Source organism: Rana temporaria, chromosome 1 (assembly GCF_905171775.1).
Source record: "Rana temporaria chromosome 1, aRanTem1.1, whole genome shotgun sequence".
Classification (NCBI taxonomy): Eukaryota; Metazoa; Chordata; class Amphibia; order Anura; family Ranidae; genus Rana; species Rana temporaria.
The window spans coordinates 432,529,447-432,549,759 of record NC_053489.1 but is presented as its reverse complement, the minus strand read 5'-3'; the positions used below and the strand labels follow the sequence as shown (position 1 = coordinate 432,549,759).

General features: G+C 46.7%; 1 protein-coding gene across 2 annotated transcripts in view; it reads left to right on the top strand.

Annotated features, from left to right (window-relative positions):
- PKD2 (polycystin 2, transient receptor potential cation channel) overlaps positions 1-20,313 on the top strand; it is a 98,195-nt gene that overhangs the window by 51,460 nt on the left and 26,422 nt on the right. For both annotated transcript variants that reach the window (XM_040325795.1, XM_040325786.1), the window contains exons 9-10: positions 7,535-7,655; positions 12,516-12,614. In XM_040325795.1, coding sequence (XP_040181729.1) covers positions 7,535-7,655; positions 12,516-12,614 — 220 coding nt within the window. The remainder of the gene's footprint in view (positions 1-7,534; positions 7,656-12,515; positions 12,615-20,313) is intronic.

Here is a 20,313-nt window from a genome sequence, read left to right as displayed (position 1 = left end):
CTTTGGGTCAGGAAGTGTAGGGAAATCTTCCCAATAGGACATTGATGACATCAAAACTGACAGTGGTTATAACCCTCCCCTACTATATCGAGAATTAATATTTTTTTTTCTCATTCAGTTCTCCCAGAGTCTCTACTACATGAGTGCTCATGTTTAGAACTACAACTTTACATGAAACAGTGTTCCTGAGAGGGTCACAGAGCCACAGCCATGCTGACTTAGGAGCCACTGTCAGTCACTGCTGTGGTGGGGGGTGGAGAGGCGTGGGTTTGGCTTTGTGTCCCTCTTGCTCTGTCAGCATGTGCGGTAGTGGGATTAATTCCATGTAAGGTTGTAGATCTAAAAGGGAGCGCGTACATAGTGGAGACTCTGGTTAGAAATCCATATGTCCCGACAGCTAGAGGGGCACCCGCATATCTGGAATCTGGCAGCACGGCCTTGGAGCAGTATTAGAAATAAACTTGGAGAAGAAACATTATAACAAAAAAAACAAGAGCATGTAAGTTCTGCTGTTCAGCTAATTTTTCAAAAATTCCTTAAAGCGGAGTTCCAGTCGTTTTTGTGTTTATTAAAAGTCAGCAGCTCCAAAAAGTGTAGTGGTGGACTTTTAATAAACACACACTCATCTGTCCCACGATCCAGCAATGCGGCTGCCTTACCCTTAGTTCTCTCCCTCGCCTCTCCCTGGTGCCGACAGTGTGGGCACCTGGCTGTGACAGCATGTGGCTTCACAGCCAGGTGTGCACTGCGCATGCACGAGTAGCGCTGCGCCTCCTTAATGGCTGGACAATCTTCTGGGACCCGTGACGTGTCTGCTTAAGTCGCCTAGGCAGTCTGACCGGAAGTGTGAGTGTCTGTCAGAAGTACCTACTCCCCCCCCCTCCCAAAATTACATGCCAAATGTGGCATGTAAGGGGGTGAGAAGTTAAAGTGGAACTTCTGCTTTTGGACGGAACTCAGCTTTAACTTTAATATCACTTAAAGCTGTGTGCCATCTTCCAACAATCCCTGGGCTCTATGGTGTTAGATCAACCTATTTACCTTAGCATAAACAATACATTGTAGAAAGGGTTAAATAAGTTTAAATTTGGAGTCCAGGGTGTGTTTGACACCTATGGAACATCATTTAACACCCATTGGTCTATACAACAACATTAGTTTCAGTATTAATCTTAATATTAAATGAATTGCAACAGAAAAGAATCACAGGAAATAAAAATGTAGTATCCTCTAATGCTGCATACACACGATCGGATTTCTGATGGAATAAAATCAGATGGAATTTTTCGTCAGAATTCCGATGAAGCTGACTTTCATCAGTCTTGCATACACACTATCAGACTAAATTCCAACCGTGCCAAAACGTGACGTAAAACACTACGACGAGCCGAAAAAAATGAAGTTCAATGCTTCCGAGCATGCGTCAACTTGATTCTGAGCATGTGTGGATTTTTCTCTGATGGAGTTCCACACAGATAATTTGCTCACCTCTCAAGGAGTACTTAGTAAACACAGGAGGAAACCCCAAGGTTCCATGGAACCCTGGTTAAGAGAGGCTGCCTCAGTGCTTATTTACACATGTGTAAAATATTTTTTCTGTATACCCTGTTCACACTTAAACTGCAGCATGTCTGCATTTTTTCATCCTACACTACAGCTCAGGGCCGTAAATAATGTAGGGGCTATTGGAGCCGCAGCTCCAGGCCCCTACCTTAATATAGGCCCAGCCGCCAAAAAAGAACAGGCCGCTCACGGAAAGCAATGGGCCAAGAGATCTCCCCTGATCAGCTCTGCATTCTGCATGTACCACCTGTGGCAGGATTAATAATTAGCAGCCAGGACAGGGGGTGGGGGGGGAGCAGAGTGGGAACTTGCCTCAGGCGCTGTATTGGGGGGGTGGCGCTGCTGAGTTTGCTGATAGCTGCTGCTGGAAGGAGGATTTGGCTTCCTCCTCCTTACAGCCTGCAGGAGGAGTAAAAAAGAGGATCACCGCTCCAGGTGGGTCGCTATGTAGAGTGACTGACTCAGGATACCGTGGGTGCTGGCAATGCACTGATAGATAAGATACGAAGAGAGGAAATGGATAGCCACACTCCAATAACCAAAAAGGTTGTCTTTTTATTCAAACGAACAGCAAATACATCACTTCACAAGGTTACAGCAAAGGAACAGGGGAACATCCGACGCGTTTCGCACTGAGCTAGTGCTTAATCATGTCTTGATTAAGCACTAGCTCAGTGCGAAACGCGTAACCTTTTTGGTTATAGGAGTAAAAAAGAGCCTGTGCTCAGAGGGGAGCTGTCGTCAGGGATCAGGGCAATCCATGGCCTTTATCAATTCAAATGCAGGCTTCCCTATCATTACGCCTGTGTGGCTGCACCTGTTCAAGTTTGGGCACACCCCAGCACAGGCTCCTGGAAACTCAGGAGGATGACCAGTAAGGCCCCTTTCACACTTGTGCGACCTGAAAGTCGCGCAATTTTACAGCGATTTTTGCCCGTCATTTTGATGCAACTTTAAGCAATGCCTGTGTAAACATGAGGTCTATGGACCTCAAATCGCATCAAAGTCGGACCAAAGTAGTGCAGGGACTTGAAGTTTCACAGATATGAATTGTACTTATTGGAAAACATGGGGAACGACTTGTCATGCCCATTAAGGCCGTTCTGAAGGCAAAGGAGGGTTCAACCGGGTACTAGCATGGTGTACCTGATAAAGTGGCCAGTGAATGTATATCTTCTATTGCATAACATTTTTTTCTAGTGGTGACCCTTTATTAAGTGACCAAATAAAAGTTTTATTAAATCATTTATTTACTGTTGGGACCATTTGCTATCGTCTTTCTTTTCTCTAGTTCGTATTATTTTAGTGGAAAACCAAATCCTCAGCACCGGGCCCATGAGTCTCCTAATCCGGCCCTGCCCATAGCTCCATTTCTCTCTGTGTTTCTCTGCACCGTAGTTGATCGATGGTGCATGGAAATCAATTATATGATGCAATGTTGACACTATTAACACACATATTAACCTCCCTGGCGGTCTTCCCGAGACTGACTCGGGGTTAGATTTTCCTGCTACGATCGGTAACCCCGAGTCAGTCTCGGGCTTGCCTCGCTAGATCCACAGGCACTTTTTACTTACCTTGTCCCTGGATCCAGCGATGCCACCGCGCTGTGTGAGCGAGCGGGACCTCGCTCGATTCACATAGTGCCTCCGTGTGACGCCGATCTCCGTTCCCTGCGACGTTACGACGCACGGGGACGGAGAACGGCGCCAAATTCAAAAACGTAAACAAACACCTTACATACAGTATACTGTAATCTTATAGATTACAGTACTGTATGTAAAAAATACACCCCCCCCTTGTCCCTAGTGGTCTGTCCTGTGTCATGCATGTCATTTTATATAATAAAAACTGTTCTTTCTCCCTGCAAACTGTAGATTGTCCATAGCAACCAAAAGTGTCCCTTTATGTCAAAAATAGTTTTAGATCAGCTAAAAAACAGCGATAATAAATTATAATCACTTGCAGAATTGTGCGATAGCGATTTGTGGGGAAATTCGTCATAAAAAAAAAAAAATAATGACAGCAACAATTCTGCAACTGAGCAAATTTCAGTGATTTTAATTTGATTACATTATTGAATAATTTTTATTATAATTATATTATTATTTGTTATAATTATTTATTATATTATAATTTATAATTTTGTTTTTAAAAAAATGTCATACCTGGGATGCCTATTAGAATCTTGTTTGGTCAGATTTAAGTGAGTTATTTCTAAAAATTACAGACCTACAATATAAAACGCCAAATTTCCTTGCAAATAATGGTACCGCTTTCAGCATGTTTTTTCGGAAAGAATCATACCGCCCAGGGAGGTTAAGGTAAACCTTGCTGTGCATTTAAAACACACTACACGTCCAGCCAGAACGGACATTTCCTACATGAGAAAACTTGGTGGTTTACAATGCAGAATGTGTGAACTGGCCCCAAGATAAACCTTGAATAAGAGTATCTAATGGTCTATGAAGCTATGCTCTTTACTGTCTGTGCACATGCTTTCTGACACTAGTCTATTACCTAGATTCAGGTACGGCGGCGCATCTTTCCGGCTGCGTAGCGTATCGTATTTACGCTACGCCACCGTAAGTCAGAGAGGCAAGTGGTGTATTCACGAAGCACTTGCCCCCTAACTTACGGCGGCGTAGCGTAAATGGGGCTGGCGTAAGTGCGCCTTATTCAAATGAGGGGGCGTGTTTTATGTAAATGATTGGTGACCCGACGTGATTGACGTTTTTTACGAACGGCGCATGCGCTGTCCGTGTACATATCCCAGTGTGCATTGCTCCAAAGTACGCCGCAAGGACGTATTGGTTTCGACGTGAACGTAAATTACGTCCAGCCCTATTCACGGACGACTTACGCAAACGACGTAAAATTTTCACATTTCGACGCGGGAACGACGGCCATACTTAACATTGACTAGGCCAACTAGGGGCAGCTTTATCTTTACGCCGGCGTAGCTCTTACGGAAACAGCGTATCTTTACTGCGACGGGTGCACGTACGCTCGTGAATCGGCGTATCTAGTCATTTACATATTCTACGCCGAACTCAACGGAAGCGCCACCTAGCGGCCAGCAGAAAAATTGCACCCTAAGATACGACGGCGTAGGAGACTTACGCCGCTTGTATCTTAGCCTAATTTAAGCGTATCTGGTTTCCAGAATGCGCATAAATTTACGACGGCGTAGATTCAGAGTCGTAACTCTCTCTGAATCTGCCTATATGCGTTTAAAAATTTGCTGTGTGAATCGTTTGCAGAGGTGCAGTGTTGGCGTAATACACTTTAATACCAGGGATCATTGGCGCCATCTAGTGGCAATAATTAGTTGTGCTTTTTTCCGATTGAGGCAACGCAGGAAATATCTCAGTCACTGCGCAGTTAAAAAAAAATGCTTATATTTCAGAAAATAAGCAATCTTGCACACCCTGTGATTCATCCACAGAATAAATGCACTATTAAACTAAATAAAAATGGTGCATCGTTTAAATATTTATTTTGTTTATTTGTATTTTTTTTATTTTTTTATTTTTTTTTATAACAGGGACAAGGCCATTTATTTGGATTTTTGCATTGGAAAAAAAAAACGACACAGGGTACTGTGGGGTTGATTTACTAAAACTAGAGAGTGCAAAATCTGGTGCAGTTCTGCATAGAAACCAATCAGCTTCCAGGTTTGTTTGTCAAAGCTTAATTGAACAAGCTGAAGTTAGAAGCTGATTGGCTGCAATGCAGCGCTGCACCAGATTTTGCATTCTCCAGTTTTAGTAAATCAACCCCACTGTGTGTATAATGTCCTGCAAGCCAGACACAATTCAGAACAACATATGTAAAGGTGGAACTCGGCATACAGTACCAATAATGGCATAACACAGTCTTATAGCTAGATTCAGAGACAGTTACGCCGGCGTATCAGTAGATACGCTGTCGTAACTCTGAATCTACGCCGCCGTAAATTTAAGAGTATTCTGGAAACCAGATACGCTTAAATGAGGCTAAGATACGAGCGGCGTAAGTCTCCTACGCCGTCGTATCTTAGGGTGCATATTTACGCTGGCCGCTAGGTGGCGCTTCCGTTGAGTTCGGCGTAGAATATGCAAATGACTAGATACGCCGATTCAGAAACGTACGTGCGCCCGGCGCATTTTTTTACGCCGTTTACGTAAGGCTTTTTCCGGCGTAAAGTTAGTCGAACAAATAGCTGGCCTAGTTAAGTATGGCCGTCGTTCCCGCGTCGAAATTTGAAAATTTTATGTTGTTTTGCGTAAGTCGTCCGTGAATGGGGCTGGACGTAATTTACGTTCACTTTGAAACCAATACGTTCTTGTGGCGTACTTTGGAGCAATGCACACTGGGATATGTCCACAGACGGCGCATGCGCCGTTCGTAAAAAACGTCAATCACGTCAGGTCACGAATCATTTACATAAAACACGCCCCCCTGTTCCTCATTTGAATTAGGCGCGCTTAGGCCGGCCCATTTACGCTACGCTGCCGTAACTTAGGAGGCAAGTGCTTTGTGAATACAGCACTTGCCTCTCTGACTTACGGCGGCGTAGCGTATATGCGATACGCTACGCCGGCTCACAGTTAAGCCATTCTCTCTGAATCTAGCTATTAGTTACACACAAATCAAGAAAAAAATACAAACAGAACTCGCATCCAACCATTCACACACACAAACAGACACACACGTGCCTCCCCTCTTCCCCCAAGCGCATTCCAAAATCCAAGAAACACCTGGAGACGGTACTCTAGGAAGTTACATCCAAAGAGGGCACCTCTGAGTAAAGCCATTTAACATTGATGTTCTCCTCTGTCCTGCCTGAAAAACGGATCGGAACCTCCATTCTTCTCTATGAAGTGGCCATTTAAACCTGCCTGCATCCAATCCAATCTGCCAAAAAGTTCCCCTTTTGTCCAGCGGATTGGATTGGATCATAGTCCGGTGTAAATGAACAGGCGGTCTGTTTACATTTGGCTGCCCATAGAGGAGAGCGGTCTGTGTCTGCTCTGCATAAGCAGAGCAGACACAGACCCTTCATCCGCCTGCTCAGCTCCATGGACAGATCCCCACCACTGAGCAAGCGGATCCCAGCTGCAGTCCGCCCCGTGTGAAAGGGGCCATTGAGGATTCCAGCCATGGATTACAGATTTTCTAAATTTTGGGGGGCATGCACCTTCTTAAGTGAGCATTTGCACGGACCCCTGAGAATTGCATACTGAAAAAAAACCTAGCGCTTTGAGACACAAGGAGAGATGTATTCCCACCATTTTTTAACATATGATTTAGAGGTCTAGATAGGAGGTAAGCACGATAAAGGGAGCACAGCTTGATGGTGACACGATATTCAGAGAAGGCTTTTTCTGCACAGAACGTGGTTTGTGAATAAGAGTTTCCACTGGGCTGATTCATTATTATGTTGGTTTACAGCCCTGTAAAAAGATTGAACACTTAGGCCGCGTACACACCATTGGTCCAAACCGATGAAAAGGGACCGAAGTTCAGTTTCATCGGTCCAAACCGTCCGTGTGTACGCCCCATCGGTAACTTGCTTTAAAATCGAACCGATGGCCCGCTGACCGATTGGTCCAAACCGATGGTTAGTACACAAAAGCATTGGTTCAAAACCTGCGCATGCTCAGAATCAAGTCGACGCATGCTTGGAAGCATTGAACTTCATTTTTTTCAGCACGTCGTTGTGTTTTACGTCACCGCATTCTGACCCGATCGGTTTTTGGAACAATGGTGTTATACGCACATCAGACCATCAGTCTGCTTCAGCGGTGAACCGATGAAAACGGTCCGTCGGACCATTCTCATCGGATGGATCGACCGTGTGTACGCGGCCTCAGACTTATTATTTCACTATTTACAAGCAAAAAAAAAATATGTTGAATTACTTGTTGAAATATATTTATATAAAATTTGAAGTAGAACCAACTGGTATTTTTTCTTTCTTTTTTAGCTTTACCCAGTTCCGTCTTATTCTGGGAGATTTCGACTTTGCCAAGGTTGAGGAAGCAGATCGAATATTGGGGCCCATCTATTTTTCATCATTTGTCTTTTTTATCTTCTTCATACTTTTGGTATGTGTAATAATCTCTAGGTGTGATCTGTTGTTCAACTATTTTATGTCCGGAGCAATTTTTTTCATTTTTGCATACACATGGTCAAATGCTAGAAAATGACCTAAAACCCTCAAAACAATGATATAATTTCTGAAAACAGAGGTCTTGTAAAAAAAAAAAAAAAGGATTTTTTTTCAATTTTTTTTATGTCGCACAATATTTGCGCAAATGTTTATCAAACACATTTTCAGTAAAAAAAAAATACAAAAGAAAAATGTAATGGATGTCATGTGATTCCCAATTTTGTGATAAAATTAGGGCTGCAACTAACGATTATTTTCATAGTCGATTAGTTGGCCGATTATTGTTTCGATTAATCGGATAATAGCCTTAAAAAAAAAATAGCATTTTTAAAAATTTTTGGGCCAATTTGTTGTTGGGCAGATTACAAAACACAAATTGCCGCAAAAACACATTACATGCTTTTCTGCAGCTTCTCCATTGAAGTATATTGAACCAAAAAAAACAAAATCGCACCGTTTTGCATTAAAAAGTCCTTGCCCTTTCCAAATACGCAGCAGCTGAAAAAAAATCATGGATGTGAACGGAAAAACATGTAAATGAACTGTAGTGTGTTTCTGCAAAAAGCACCAAAAAACAGAGGTGTGACCCTGGCCTGAGATGTTTAGTAAAATAATGGGGTTAAAAAAACAAAAATAAGTACAAAAAGAGCAAATAATCGCTACTGTAAGGGGTTCATTTTTTTACTGTGGGACAGTGAAAGTAATATTTATAGTAGCGATTTGTTTTTTTTTGTACTATAAAGGGCTAATTTTTTTTTTTTTAACCCCATTATGTTACTGGCTGATTAATCGATTATGAAAATTGATTACTTTCATAATCGATTAGTTGTTTCGGCCCTAGATAAAATTGGGGGTGCAACAAGTAAACAGATGGCAAATAACTTTTAAGCCTTTAAATTGTGTGCACCTGTGAAATGGTGAAAAACGACAGTACACAAAGGTGTCCATAGGTGATGCTTTAACCGATTCAGCCCTGGAAGATTTTACCCCCTTTTCTGACCAGAGCACTTTTTACAATTTGGCACTGCGTCGCTTTAACTGACAATTGTGCGGTTGTACGATGCTGTACCCAAACAAAATTTGCGTCCTTTTTTCCCCACAAATAGAGATTTCTTTTGGTGGTATTTGATCACCTCTGCGGTTTTTATTTTTTGCGCTATAAGCAAAAAAAGAGCGCCAATTTTGGAAAAAATTAATATATTTTTAACTTTTTGCTATAATAAATATCCCCAATTAAAAAAGAACAAAAAACAAATTTCTTCATTAAGTTTAGGCCAATTATATATATATATATATATATATATATATATATATATATATATATATATGTGTGTATATATATATTCTTTTACTTATTTTTGGTAAAAAAATGTCAGTAAGCATATATTGATTGGTTTGTACAAAAGTTATAGCTTCTACAAACTATAGGAAAAATGTATGGCATTTTTATTATTATTATTTTTCTTTTACTAGTAATGGTGGTGATCTGCGATTTTTAGCGGTATTGCTACATTACGGTGGACAGATCGGACACTTTTGACACATTTTTGGGACCATTGACACTTATACAGCGATCAGTGCTTACTGTGTAAATGTCACTGGCAGGGGAGGGGTTAACACTAGGGGGCGCTCAAGGGATTAAGTGTGTGTTCCCTCAGTGTGTGTTCTAACTGTATGGGGATGTGACTTACAAGGTGAGGAGACATATCGCTGTTCCTACTTAGTAGACTTATAGCTGGATTCAGAAAGCCCGCCCTAACTTTGCGGCGGCGTAGTGTATCGTGTTTACACTACGCCGCCGTAAGTTAGCGAGGCAAGTACATGATTCACAAAGTACTTGCCTGCTAAGTTACGGCGGCGTAGCGTAAATCGGGCGGGCGTAATGGCGCCTAATTCAAATTTAGCTGAGGGGGCATGTTTTATGGTAATGGGGGGTGTCCTTACATGATTGACGTATTTTACGAACGGCGCATGCGCCGTCTGCCTACATATCCCAGTGTGCATTGCGGCAAAGTACGCTGCACGGTCCTATTGGTTTCGACGTGGACGTAAATGACGTAAATCCCTATTCACGGACGACTTACGCAAACAACGTAAAATTTTCGAATTTCGACGCGGGAACGACGGCCATACTTAACATTACTATTCCAGCTATTTGATGGAATAACTTTAGGCCTGATAATGCGTTACGTAAACAGCGTATCTGTACTGCGTCGGCCGGGCGTACGTTCGTGAATAGGCATATCTAGTGATTTACATATTCTACGCCGACCGCAATGGAAGCGCCACCTAGCGGTCAGCCTAAAAATTACACTTTAGGATACGACGGTGTAAGACACTTACACCGCTCATATCTGAGCCTAATTTAAGCGTATCTGGTTTCCAGAATACGCTTAAATTAGCACCGGTGCAAATTCAGACTTGGGCCGGCGTATCTACTGATACGCCGGCCTAAGTCTTTCTGAATCCACCTATTAGTGTCTCCTCTGCCCTGACAGCACAGGTATTAGTGTGTTTACACACACCAATCCCCGTGCTGGCGCTCATGCACACGATCGCGCCTGGTCGGCGGTGATCGTGCCTACAAGCCACACGCATCGGGTCCCCGCCGTGCAGCGGCCCAGTGTGCATGCCCTCTGGTGGCCACTAAGGGGAAGGATGTACCTGTATGGGATTTCACCTAGGAAAGCCATTGTGCTGCAGTATATCTGCGTTAGCCAGTCGGGAACTGGTTAAAAGCCTTTACACTCAATTTAGAGTTAACTGTGAATAATGGTCCTAAAATGATTGATCTCACTACAACGTTCATGTTGATATGTGGCACAATCAAACCCTTTGCATGCGTTTGCATTTGTGTGCAAGGCAAAAGGGTTGCTTTTATTTTATTTTCATTAAACTATTGCTATCACAAGGGGTCTAACAAGTCTCATATGTGATAAAAGGGTGTCTTCATGGAGACATCTGAGATCTATTAGACCTCTATATTGTCTTCCCTGCCCTCTGCCACAGCCAATCATAAAAGAGGGGGAAAAGCCGCCCCGGACATATGTGAATCAGCTCCATTGAAAGCCGGTCCCGCATGTTATGCAAATTAGATGCGGTTAAAATGCAAATGCATAATTCGCATATATGTTCTCAACATACACAGGCTCTTGGTAGGCAGGGCAGCAGCAGTTTGCGGGGAAAGAAATCCATGTATACATGTGGAGAGAGATAGGACCAGATTCACGTAGAATCGCGGCGGCGTAACGTATCGTAGATACGTTACACCGCCGCAAGTTTTCATCGCAAGTGCCTGATTCACAAAGCACTTGCGATAAAAACTACGCCCGCGGCCTCCGGAGCAAGGCGGGCCAATTCAAATGGGCGTGTGCCATTTAAATTAGGCGCGCTCCCGCACCGGACCTACTGCGCATGCTCCGTTTCCTAACTCCCGCCGTGCTTTGCGCGCCATGACGTCATTTTACGAACGGCGACGCGCGTAGCGTACTTCCGTATTCCCGGATGTGTTGCGCAAACGACGTTAAATTTAAAATTTCGACGCGGGAACGACGGCCATACTTTAGACAGCAATACGTTTGTTGACTAAGCCCCCATTCACACCTAGGCGTTTTGTCGCCTGTAGTGTGACGCCGCTGCCGCCCCAAGACGCCAGAGGGATGATTTAACATTGCCCTCTATAGAGATGGTTCACATCTCCACGCCTGCCGCCTGAAAAAAAGTCCCGGACCTTTTTTTCAGGCGGCTTTCGGCATTCGGCATAGGAGATGGGAACCATCTCCATAGGGGGACAATCTAGGGGCACATCTAGGCGGACAATCGCGGCACAAAACGCCGCTATTTGTCCCCGCAATTCGCGGGACAAAACGCAGCGATTTTGTTTGCCTAGATGTGAATGCAGCCTAAAGTTAGGGCACCTAAAACGACGACTAACTTTGCGACGGGAAACTAGACTAGCGGCGACGTAGCGAACACGAAAATCCGTCGGGGATCCGCCGTAACTCCTAATTTGCATACCCGACGCTGGTTTACGACACAAACTCCCCCCAGCGGCGGCCGCGGTACTGCATCCTAAGATCCGACAGTGTAAAACAATTACACCTGTCGGATCTTAGGGATATCTATGCGTAACTGATTCTATGAATCAGTCGCATAGATAGAAACAGGGATACGACGGCGTATCAGGAGAAACGCCGTCGTATCCCTTTTGTGAATCTGGCCCATAGAGAGGGTGGGGATAGATGGCGTTCTTAGTCATGCAGACAGGAGTGACAACCATTGATGAGATTTCAGTGAAGCAAGACCCTGTGTTGTCAGTCAAAACAGGGAGCTCAGAATCCACTGGATTTCCACCAGATCACTGGATATTTTGCTGTAGTTTTAGAATTTTTAAAGGTATAAAACATGAGGAAATGTACACATCACGCTTTCTTTACTGCAGTGGTACTGTTTGCCCAAAAATTTTAAATCCATAAAAACCTATTGAAAAAAAAGAAAGAAAACCACTGGAAAATGTGCATGTATTGGAGGGATTTACTGAGTATACGTGTTTTTTTTCTATCGATTTAGCAGACATACACATTTTGGGGGTTTTGTTTAGGGATTGGGCTTACGGTAGGCATTGGGTTCTGGGGTAGGTTTGAGTTAGTGGTTATGTTTTGAGGGTTGCGTTTGTTATAAGTTAGTTTAGTTTGAGGGTTTGGTTTATATTACAGTTCAGGTTTAGGGCTGGGTTTTTTTTTTATAGTAATTTTCGTCTTAATTACCTGAATTTTTTTATTTATTTTTCCAACAGAACATGTTTTTAGCCATCATCAGCGACACATATTCAGAAGTAAAAACAGATATGGCTCAGCAAAAAACTGAAATGGAATTGTCCGATCTTATAAAAAAGGTAAGTTGTTGAATTTTTTTTTAGAGGACATATTTCTACATATATGCCTACCAGAATGTAAACAGAGCTGTGCTGAGAGCATGCGACTTGGGCATTACCGGCTGCTACCAGAAAGCCCCAAATCTCTTCTTGCGAACGGCAGCTTTCCGATCATGTGACCACTGTGACTTTCAATCACGGTGGTCACATGATCAGAAACCCCACCCCCGCCTTCCGGCATCAGAAACCTCTTAAAGGGCCAGGAGGCACTGGCGTTAAGGGGTAAACATACATCTCCCTGATTTATATACAGTGTATATATACCGTATTTATCAGCGTATAACACACACCTTTTCCCCCTGAAAATAGGGGGACAATCACGGGTGTGTGTCATACGTCTATAGTGTACCTCGGAAGAGAAGGAGGGGGACGAGCGCCGCCAGAATCACTGAGCCGTCATCTCCTGTTTACTCGGCTGTCACTCAGCTCTGACGTCACACACACAGTCCCGTCTCCGCCACCGGCATTGGACCGTCAATCACAGGAGCTGGTCCAATGCCGATGGCAGAAGCGGGACTGTGTATGTGACTGCCGACTGAGACCTAAACAGGAGATGATGGCTCAGTGATTTCCTGCATGAGAGATGGTGAGGCTGCAGGTGGGCATCAGGCTGCATGGATGGGAGATTGGCTGCAGATGGGCATAGATCAGGCTGCAGATGGATGTAGATCAGGCTGCAGATGGACACAGATCAGGCTGCAAATGGGTGCAGATCAGGCTGCAGATGGGCACAGATCAGGTTGCAGATGGGCACAGATCAGACGGCATTGAGGCTGCAGATGGGCAATAATCAGGCTGAAGATGGGCACTAATCATGCTGCACAGATCAGGCTGCAGATGGGCGCAGATCAGGCTGCAGATGGTCACAGATCAGGCTGCATTGAGACTGCAGATGGGCACTAACCAGGCTGCATTGATGGGCACTGACCATTACTTTGCTTCCAAGTGGTTTATTTTAAAAAAAAATTGAAGGTGTGTGTTATACGCCTGTGCATGTTATACGCCGATAAATATGGTAGTTATTTCTCTTTCACCTTCACTTAATTGTGGTTAAGAGGATTTGAATACTTTCTGATCCTAGGACAAGCAAAAAAAATGGGCATCATCAAAAAAAGCCAGCTATGGTTTGTCATTTATGTGTATGGCCCCGTACACACGACCGAGTTTCTCGGCAGAATTCAGCCAGAAACTCGGTCGGAAGCTGAATTCCGCCGAGAAACCCGGCCGTGTGTACACTTTCGGCCGAGGAAGCCGACAAGGACCTCGGCGAGGAAATAGAGAACATGTTCTCTATTTCCTCGTTGTTCTATGGGAGAACTCGGCCCGCCAAGCTCCTCGGCGGCTCCAGGACTGAACACGCCGAGGAACTCGATGTGTTTGGCACGTCGAGTTCCTCGGCCGTGTGTACGGGGCCTATCACTATCTGTGTGTCACTTGTATGAATAATGTTCAGGAGAATATTTTTTTACACTATGAAGTGAAGTTCATAGCAGATGAAAAGTTCAAAGTTCAACCTTAAAAAATATATATTTTTTTACCAAAATTTTTGTTGATGCTTGGAACAAAATTCTAGCAAAGGTAGTGAATCAGTCAACCGTAAGTGAATTTAAATATGCCTGGGACAAACATAAATCTCTACTAAAAAGTAAAAAAAATAAGGGGCAGACTCAATGAACCACTTGGGCCTCGTACAGACGACCGGATCTATCCGCTGGGATTGATCCGCGGATCAGTTCCAGCGGACAAATCCGGTCGTCTGTACGGCCTAGCGGATATTTTTCCGCGGAGATTTGTCCGGCCGATCGATTTCAAGCGGATAGAAATTTCTTAGCATGCTAAGAAATCTATCCGCTTGAATCGTTTCCAGCGGATTGATCCGGTCGTCTGTACAGACTCACCGGATCAATCCGTCCGCTCCCATCCCTCGCATGCGTCGTAATGATTCGACGCATGCGTGGAAGTAGTTACCCTCCAGCGTCGCGCACGTCGCCGCGTCATCATCGCGGCGACGGCGCGACACGTCACCACGGATGTTTTCCGCGCGGATTTTGATCCGATGGTGTGTACAAGCCATCGGATCAAAATCCGGAGGAGGAATGTCCGCTGGAAACGGTCCGGCGGACCGTTTCCAGCGGATATCCCCTCGTGTGTACGGGGCCTTGGTCTCTTTTACACATCACACTTCTACTGTATGTTGTCATTTTGTGCCTGTTTATTGATTACAAATAAATGTTCTTATACATGGTATATTTTATTTCTTGCTAGCACTAGCTGACAGAAGCCATATCTAGCTTTGGTCCAGGTATGAGTGTTGGTTTATTGTGGTCACACAGTCTTCCGTCGTGAGACTATGGGGTTGATTTAATAAAGGCAAGAATGCACACTTTGCAAGTGCAGATACCCCGATACGCTCTATAGCTTATTGAATAAGGGGGAGCTTTATTGACTTCCATCATTTGATCATGTGCAAGCAAAAATGCTGTATTTCTTCTTTTTTTTCCTTGCATGTGATTGGGTATTCTTTGCAGTAGGAAGCTTCACCTAATTTACTAAGCTCTGGGGCAAATGCCCTTTACAGAGTGCAACTGCACTTTGCAAAGTGCACAGTGTGTCCACTTGCTTTTAGTAAAATAAACAGCTATATATTCCCTCTGCCAAATATTAGAACAGCCCTCAAAAAATCCACTCGCCTGCTCGCATTTTGCGAGTGGATTTTGAGGTCTGGCGAGGAAGGGCTGCCTGGGAGCCGGAGGGGGGGCAAGCACCGCCGGCAGCCTGTGTAATGGGAGTTCTTCTCCCAGTGACCGCGGAGGGGGAAGAGAGAAAGAGCCGCCCGGGTGTTTAGAGCACAGCGCGGGGGAACACAAGGTAACAGTTTTCATTTTAATTGCAGTGTTCCCCGTCGCTCGCTGTCAGATCCAGCCCCGCCCCCTGGTCCCGGGACTTTGATAGACAGATCACCCGTCCAATCCTGGTGACGGGTGATCTGTCAATCAAAGTTCCCCACCCAGGGGGCGAGGCTGAATATGACGTTGAGCGGCGGGAACTCTGCAATTAAAATGAAAACTGTTATCATGTGCTCCCCCTCTGCGCGCTGATCACCTGGGTGGTTCTCCTGTTCCTCTCCTCCCCTGCACAGGTAGGCTACATGTGGTGGACACAGGCTGCATGGTGTGGACACGAGCTGCATGGTGTGGACACGGGCTGCATGGTAAACGTGGGCTGCATGTGGTGGACACGGGCTGCATGGTAAACACGGGCTGCATGTGGTGGAGACGGGCTGCATTTGGTGGAGACGGGCTGCATGTGGTGGAGACGGGCTGCATGTGGTGGACACGGGCTGCATGTGGTGAACACGGGCTGCATGTGGAGAACACGGGCTGCATGGTAATCACGGGCTGCGTTTGGTGGACACAAGGCTGCATAAGGCCCCGTACTCCGCGGACCAGTTTCAGCAGACATGTTTGGCCGTGTGTAGGCCCGAGCGGACCATTTTCGGGCGGATCGGACAGGTTTCCAGCGGACAACTGTTTCCTGGACTTGCTTTAAAACAGTCCGCTGGAAACCTGTCCACCCGGACATGTACGGTCGTCTGTACAGACCTACCGTACATGTCCTGCCGCCCGCCATCCCTCGCATGCGTCGAATGACTTCGACGCATGCGTGGAAGCCTTTTAAAGGCAGGCCGCCCACGTCGCCGCGTCATTGTTGCGGCGACACCGCGTCATCGACGCGGCGACACCGCGGACACGCCCCGCGTATTGTTTACGCGCGGACCTCTGTTCGATGGTGTGTACGGCCATCGAACAGAAGTCCCCGGGCAGACATGTCCGATGAAAACGGTCTGCGGACCGGTTTCATCGGACATGTTTGATCGTGAGTACTCGGCCTTAGTGGTGTCATTTCATGAGATAATTTATGAGGCCGTGTTTAGGGGCGGGGCGGGTTGGGTGGGGCAACTGGTAGCGAGTAACCCTTGAGGCCTGGCTAGTAGCTCAGGACTTGAAATTTTGAGCCCTGTATTAGAAGATATAAAATCAGGACCTCTACACCCCTTAATTCTTCTTAATATGTTCCGTATTTGTAGGCTGAGTCTCTGTTAGGATCCAGAGGGAATACTTGGCTGGTGGTTCAGTACACAAATCCGCATTTGTTGGCTGCTCTCACTCCCAGGGCTAGAACTGGTGCTTGTAGTAATCGGCGCACGCTCCTAGCAGTAGGACGTGTGGCTCCTAGCTCCAGACAGGCAGGGTTCTCCCAGCTCCCCTGCCCCAGCACCCAGGACTCGTGCACTTTCCTTCCCCTTTTTCCTCCCTCTTTCCTCCCGCAGAACCATCAGGCAAGGTAAGGGCTGCTTCTCAGGACAATCCGCCCTCCCACAGGGACAGTTTGCGGCCGTCCTTTTCAGGACAAGCCGCGGCTGCGGCCCAGCATAGTGTAGTGCCGGCCAGATCATTATCCTTCCACACCCCCAGCCGCGATCGGAGCATCTCCCCGCCCCAAGGTAAGCCCCACAGCTCCCGCCATCCACAACACCACTGCAAGATTTCGCTGCAATTTTTACGCGGGCTCAGGAAAGTCCACGGCTTCAACCGCGGCGCGCCACACTTTCACCGGATTAATCCCCCTTAAAAACATCTTAAACCCCCCCTCGCCCCAGGAGGATCTCCAACGTCTCCCCCCGGTGCCCCAGAGCCTCCTCCACCGAATCGACCGGACTTACCCAGCTGCACAGGCCCCGGCTCGGGCCTAGTCCCGGTCGGCGGCCATCTTGCTACACCCCAGTAACAGGGACATCTCTGTGCTCTTACCCCCTACTCCCCTTCTGCAGCCAAAAAAACACTAGCACCCACCTCTGAAAGCCACCAAACTCAGGGGTGAGCATACCCCCCCTCCGCCCCCCCATCATCAGCTCTAGCTGGTAATAAATCCAGGGACCTCCACCAGTTAGCAGTTGATCCAGGGATCGCCCCTGAGGGATCAGGAAGGAATTTTTTCCCCTGTCGCTGCAGATTGGCATTACACGGTAGGGTTTTTTTCGCCTTCCTCTGGATCAACGGGGAGGGATGGTTTAGCAAGTTTGGGGCCCAACCTAAAATTTTCTTTCCCATCGTCATTGAATACCTCCCCGTTCAACATTCAACCACTATCACCATACTCTGCGTTTCTGCGATTATTGCTAATCTGAGATACTCCCCAAAAATCATTTGGGGTCTAAAGCCATCCGCCTCATTATTACCAGCCGTCACCAAAAAAGCTCTAAGGAGAAGCAACTGTTAAGAATCGATCGACGATCAACAGTCAAAAATTACACGTGTACTTCCCAGCCAAAGCACATTTCATGCGCTTTGGTAAACACAAGATCGGCAGTAAAGCACCGACAAGAAATCCATGATTTCATCATACAACACGATTTAGACTGCCTCTTTATCACAGAAAGCTGTATAACAGCCGACTGTAACACCATTCTAGGAGAACTGGTGCCAGAGAATTATCGCATTCTAACAGAAAACAGAGTGGGGCAAAGAGGAGGAGGCCTGGCGGTGATGCACAAGACTCACCTCTCGATCACCAAACCAGACCTTCAGAACTCACTTCCATTCATGGTAACCCTCACTCTGCAACTGCAAACAAATCCCCATACCGTTCACATACCACTCTCCTATAAGAAACATGTAGGTGTCCCTTACGTGTGTACACAAAGAACCAAGATCTCACCACATCCCTAAATAAGCCAATTGCTGTACCCCCGAAGGGGTGTGTTTCCTCAGTGGGATTTTAAACGTGGGAGATAGGTTAGAGTATAGGACTAAAATAGTCAACAAATATGTATCAAAAGTATCAAATTTTATTTCGTTTAAATAGTGTTGTTCGTAGACAACGTGTCAAAGAAAAAATTTGTTAACAGCATAAGATATAAAGCTCCCAAATGACCAATTAAGAGAAAGAGGGCACGACCTAGGGCGGACAACTAACAACGATACCCTACATCATTCATGATGAGACACACATTCAAAATTATATACGTGTACAAGCAGGCCCGGACTGGCCATAGGGCACACCGGGCATTTTCCCGGTGGGCTGCGGTCCCTGGACTGATGATTGGGCCGCACAGCGGGAGGTAAGCAGCAACCGTGGTCAGGACGGGGTTAACACAGACCGCGGCTGCTGCTCATCTCCCGCTATACGGGCATTCCTAAAGACGGAAGAGAAGGCTCCTGTCCTCAGTGTCCCCGCACATGCAGGGGATAGACACCGCGCGGGCCGGCCGCGCTGAAGTTATAGTTACACTCAGGGGCCAGGCCGGTTCTAGCAATAGGCAGGAGTGGACCGGCATTTTTAAACAACATGCCTTATGGCGCCAGCTAATACATCCCGAACATCTCTATCCCGAGTGCCTAGCAGAAGAAGAGGGGAGAGAGCCGGGACACAGAGCAGCCGGCCGTAAGTGCTACAGGATCCATGGAACCGGCCGGAGCGGGTGAGATGGAAGCCCTGCATGTACCTCTGGGCTTGGCGTGATATTCGCTCCCCCTCCTCCTGATCGCTGAGGGGTCTGTTGTTGAGGACAGTTAGCAGCGCCGCTCTCCTGGAGGTCAAGCTATCACCGCCGCTGGCTCAGGTATAGTAAAAAAAGCACAGGCAGCATGCTCAGTGCTGCAGCCTGCACCTAGTCACTTGAATTAAAACTGTTACTCTGTTGTCAAGTTTTATAGTGCATTGCACTGTGTACAGAGAGGAACTGGTGTGTGTGTGTGTGTGGTGAGGGGGTCTGATGTGCAGGGGGGTACAGAGAGGAACTGATGTGTGTGTGGTAGGGGGGGAGGGTCAGATGTGCAGGGGGGTACAGAGAGGAACTGATGTGTGTGTGTGTGGTGAGGGGGGGGGGGGGTCAGATGTGCAGGGGGTACAGAGAGGAACTGATGTGTGTGTGTGTGGTGAGGGGGGGGGTCAGATGTGCAGGGGGTACAGAGAGGAACTGATGTGTGTGTGGTAAGGGGGGGGGGGGGTCAGATGTGCAGGGGGGTACAGAGAGGAACTGATGTGTGTGTGTGTGTGTGTGTGGTGAGGGGGGGGGTCAGATGTGCAGGGGGGTACAAAGAGGAACTGATGTGTGTGTGTGTGTGTGTGTGTGGTGAGGGGGGGGGGTCAGATGTGCAGGGGGTACAGAGAGGAACTGATGTGTGTGTGTGTGTGGTGAGGGGGGGGGGGGGGTCAGATGTGCAGGGGGTACAGAGAGGAACTGATGTGTGTGTGTGTGTGGTGAGGGGGGGGGTCAGATGTGCAGGGGGGTACAGAGAGGAACTGATGTGTGTGTGGTAAGGGGGGGTCAGATGTGCAGGGGGGTACAGAGAGGAACTGATGTGTGTGTGTGTGTGGTGAGGGGGGGGGGTCAGATGTGCAGGGGGGTACAAAGAGGAACTGATGTGTGTGTGTGGTGAGGGGGGGGGGGGGTCAGATGTGCAGGGGGTACAGAGAGGAACTGATGTGTGTGTGGTAAGGGGGGGGGGGGTCAGATGTGCAGGGGGGTACAGAGAGGAACTGATGTGTGTGTGTGGTGAGGGTGAGGGGTGTCAGATGTGCAGGGGGGTACAGAGAGGAACTGATGTGTGTGTGTGTGTGGTGAGGGGGGGGGGGGGTCAGATGTGCAGGGGGTACA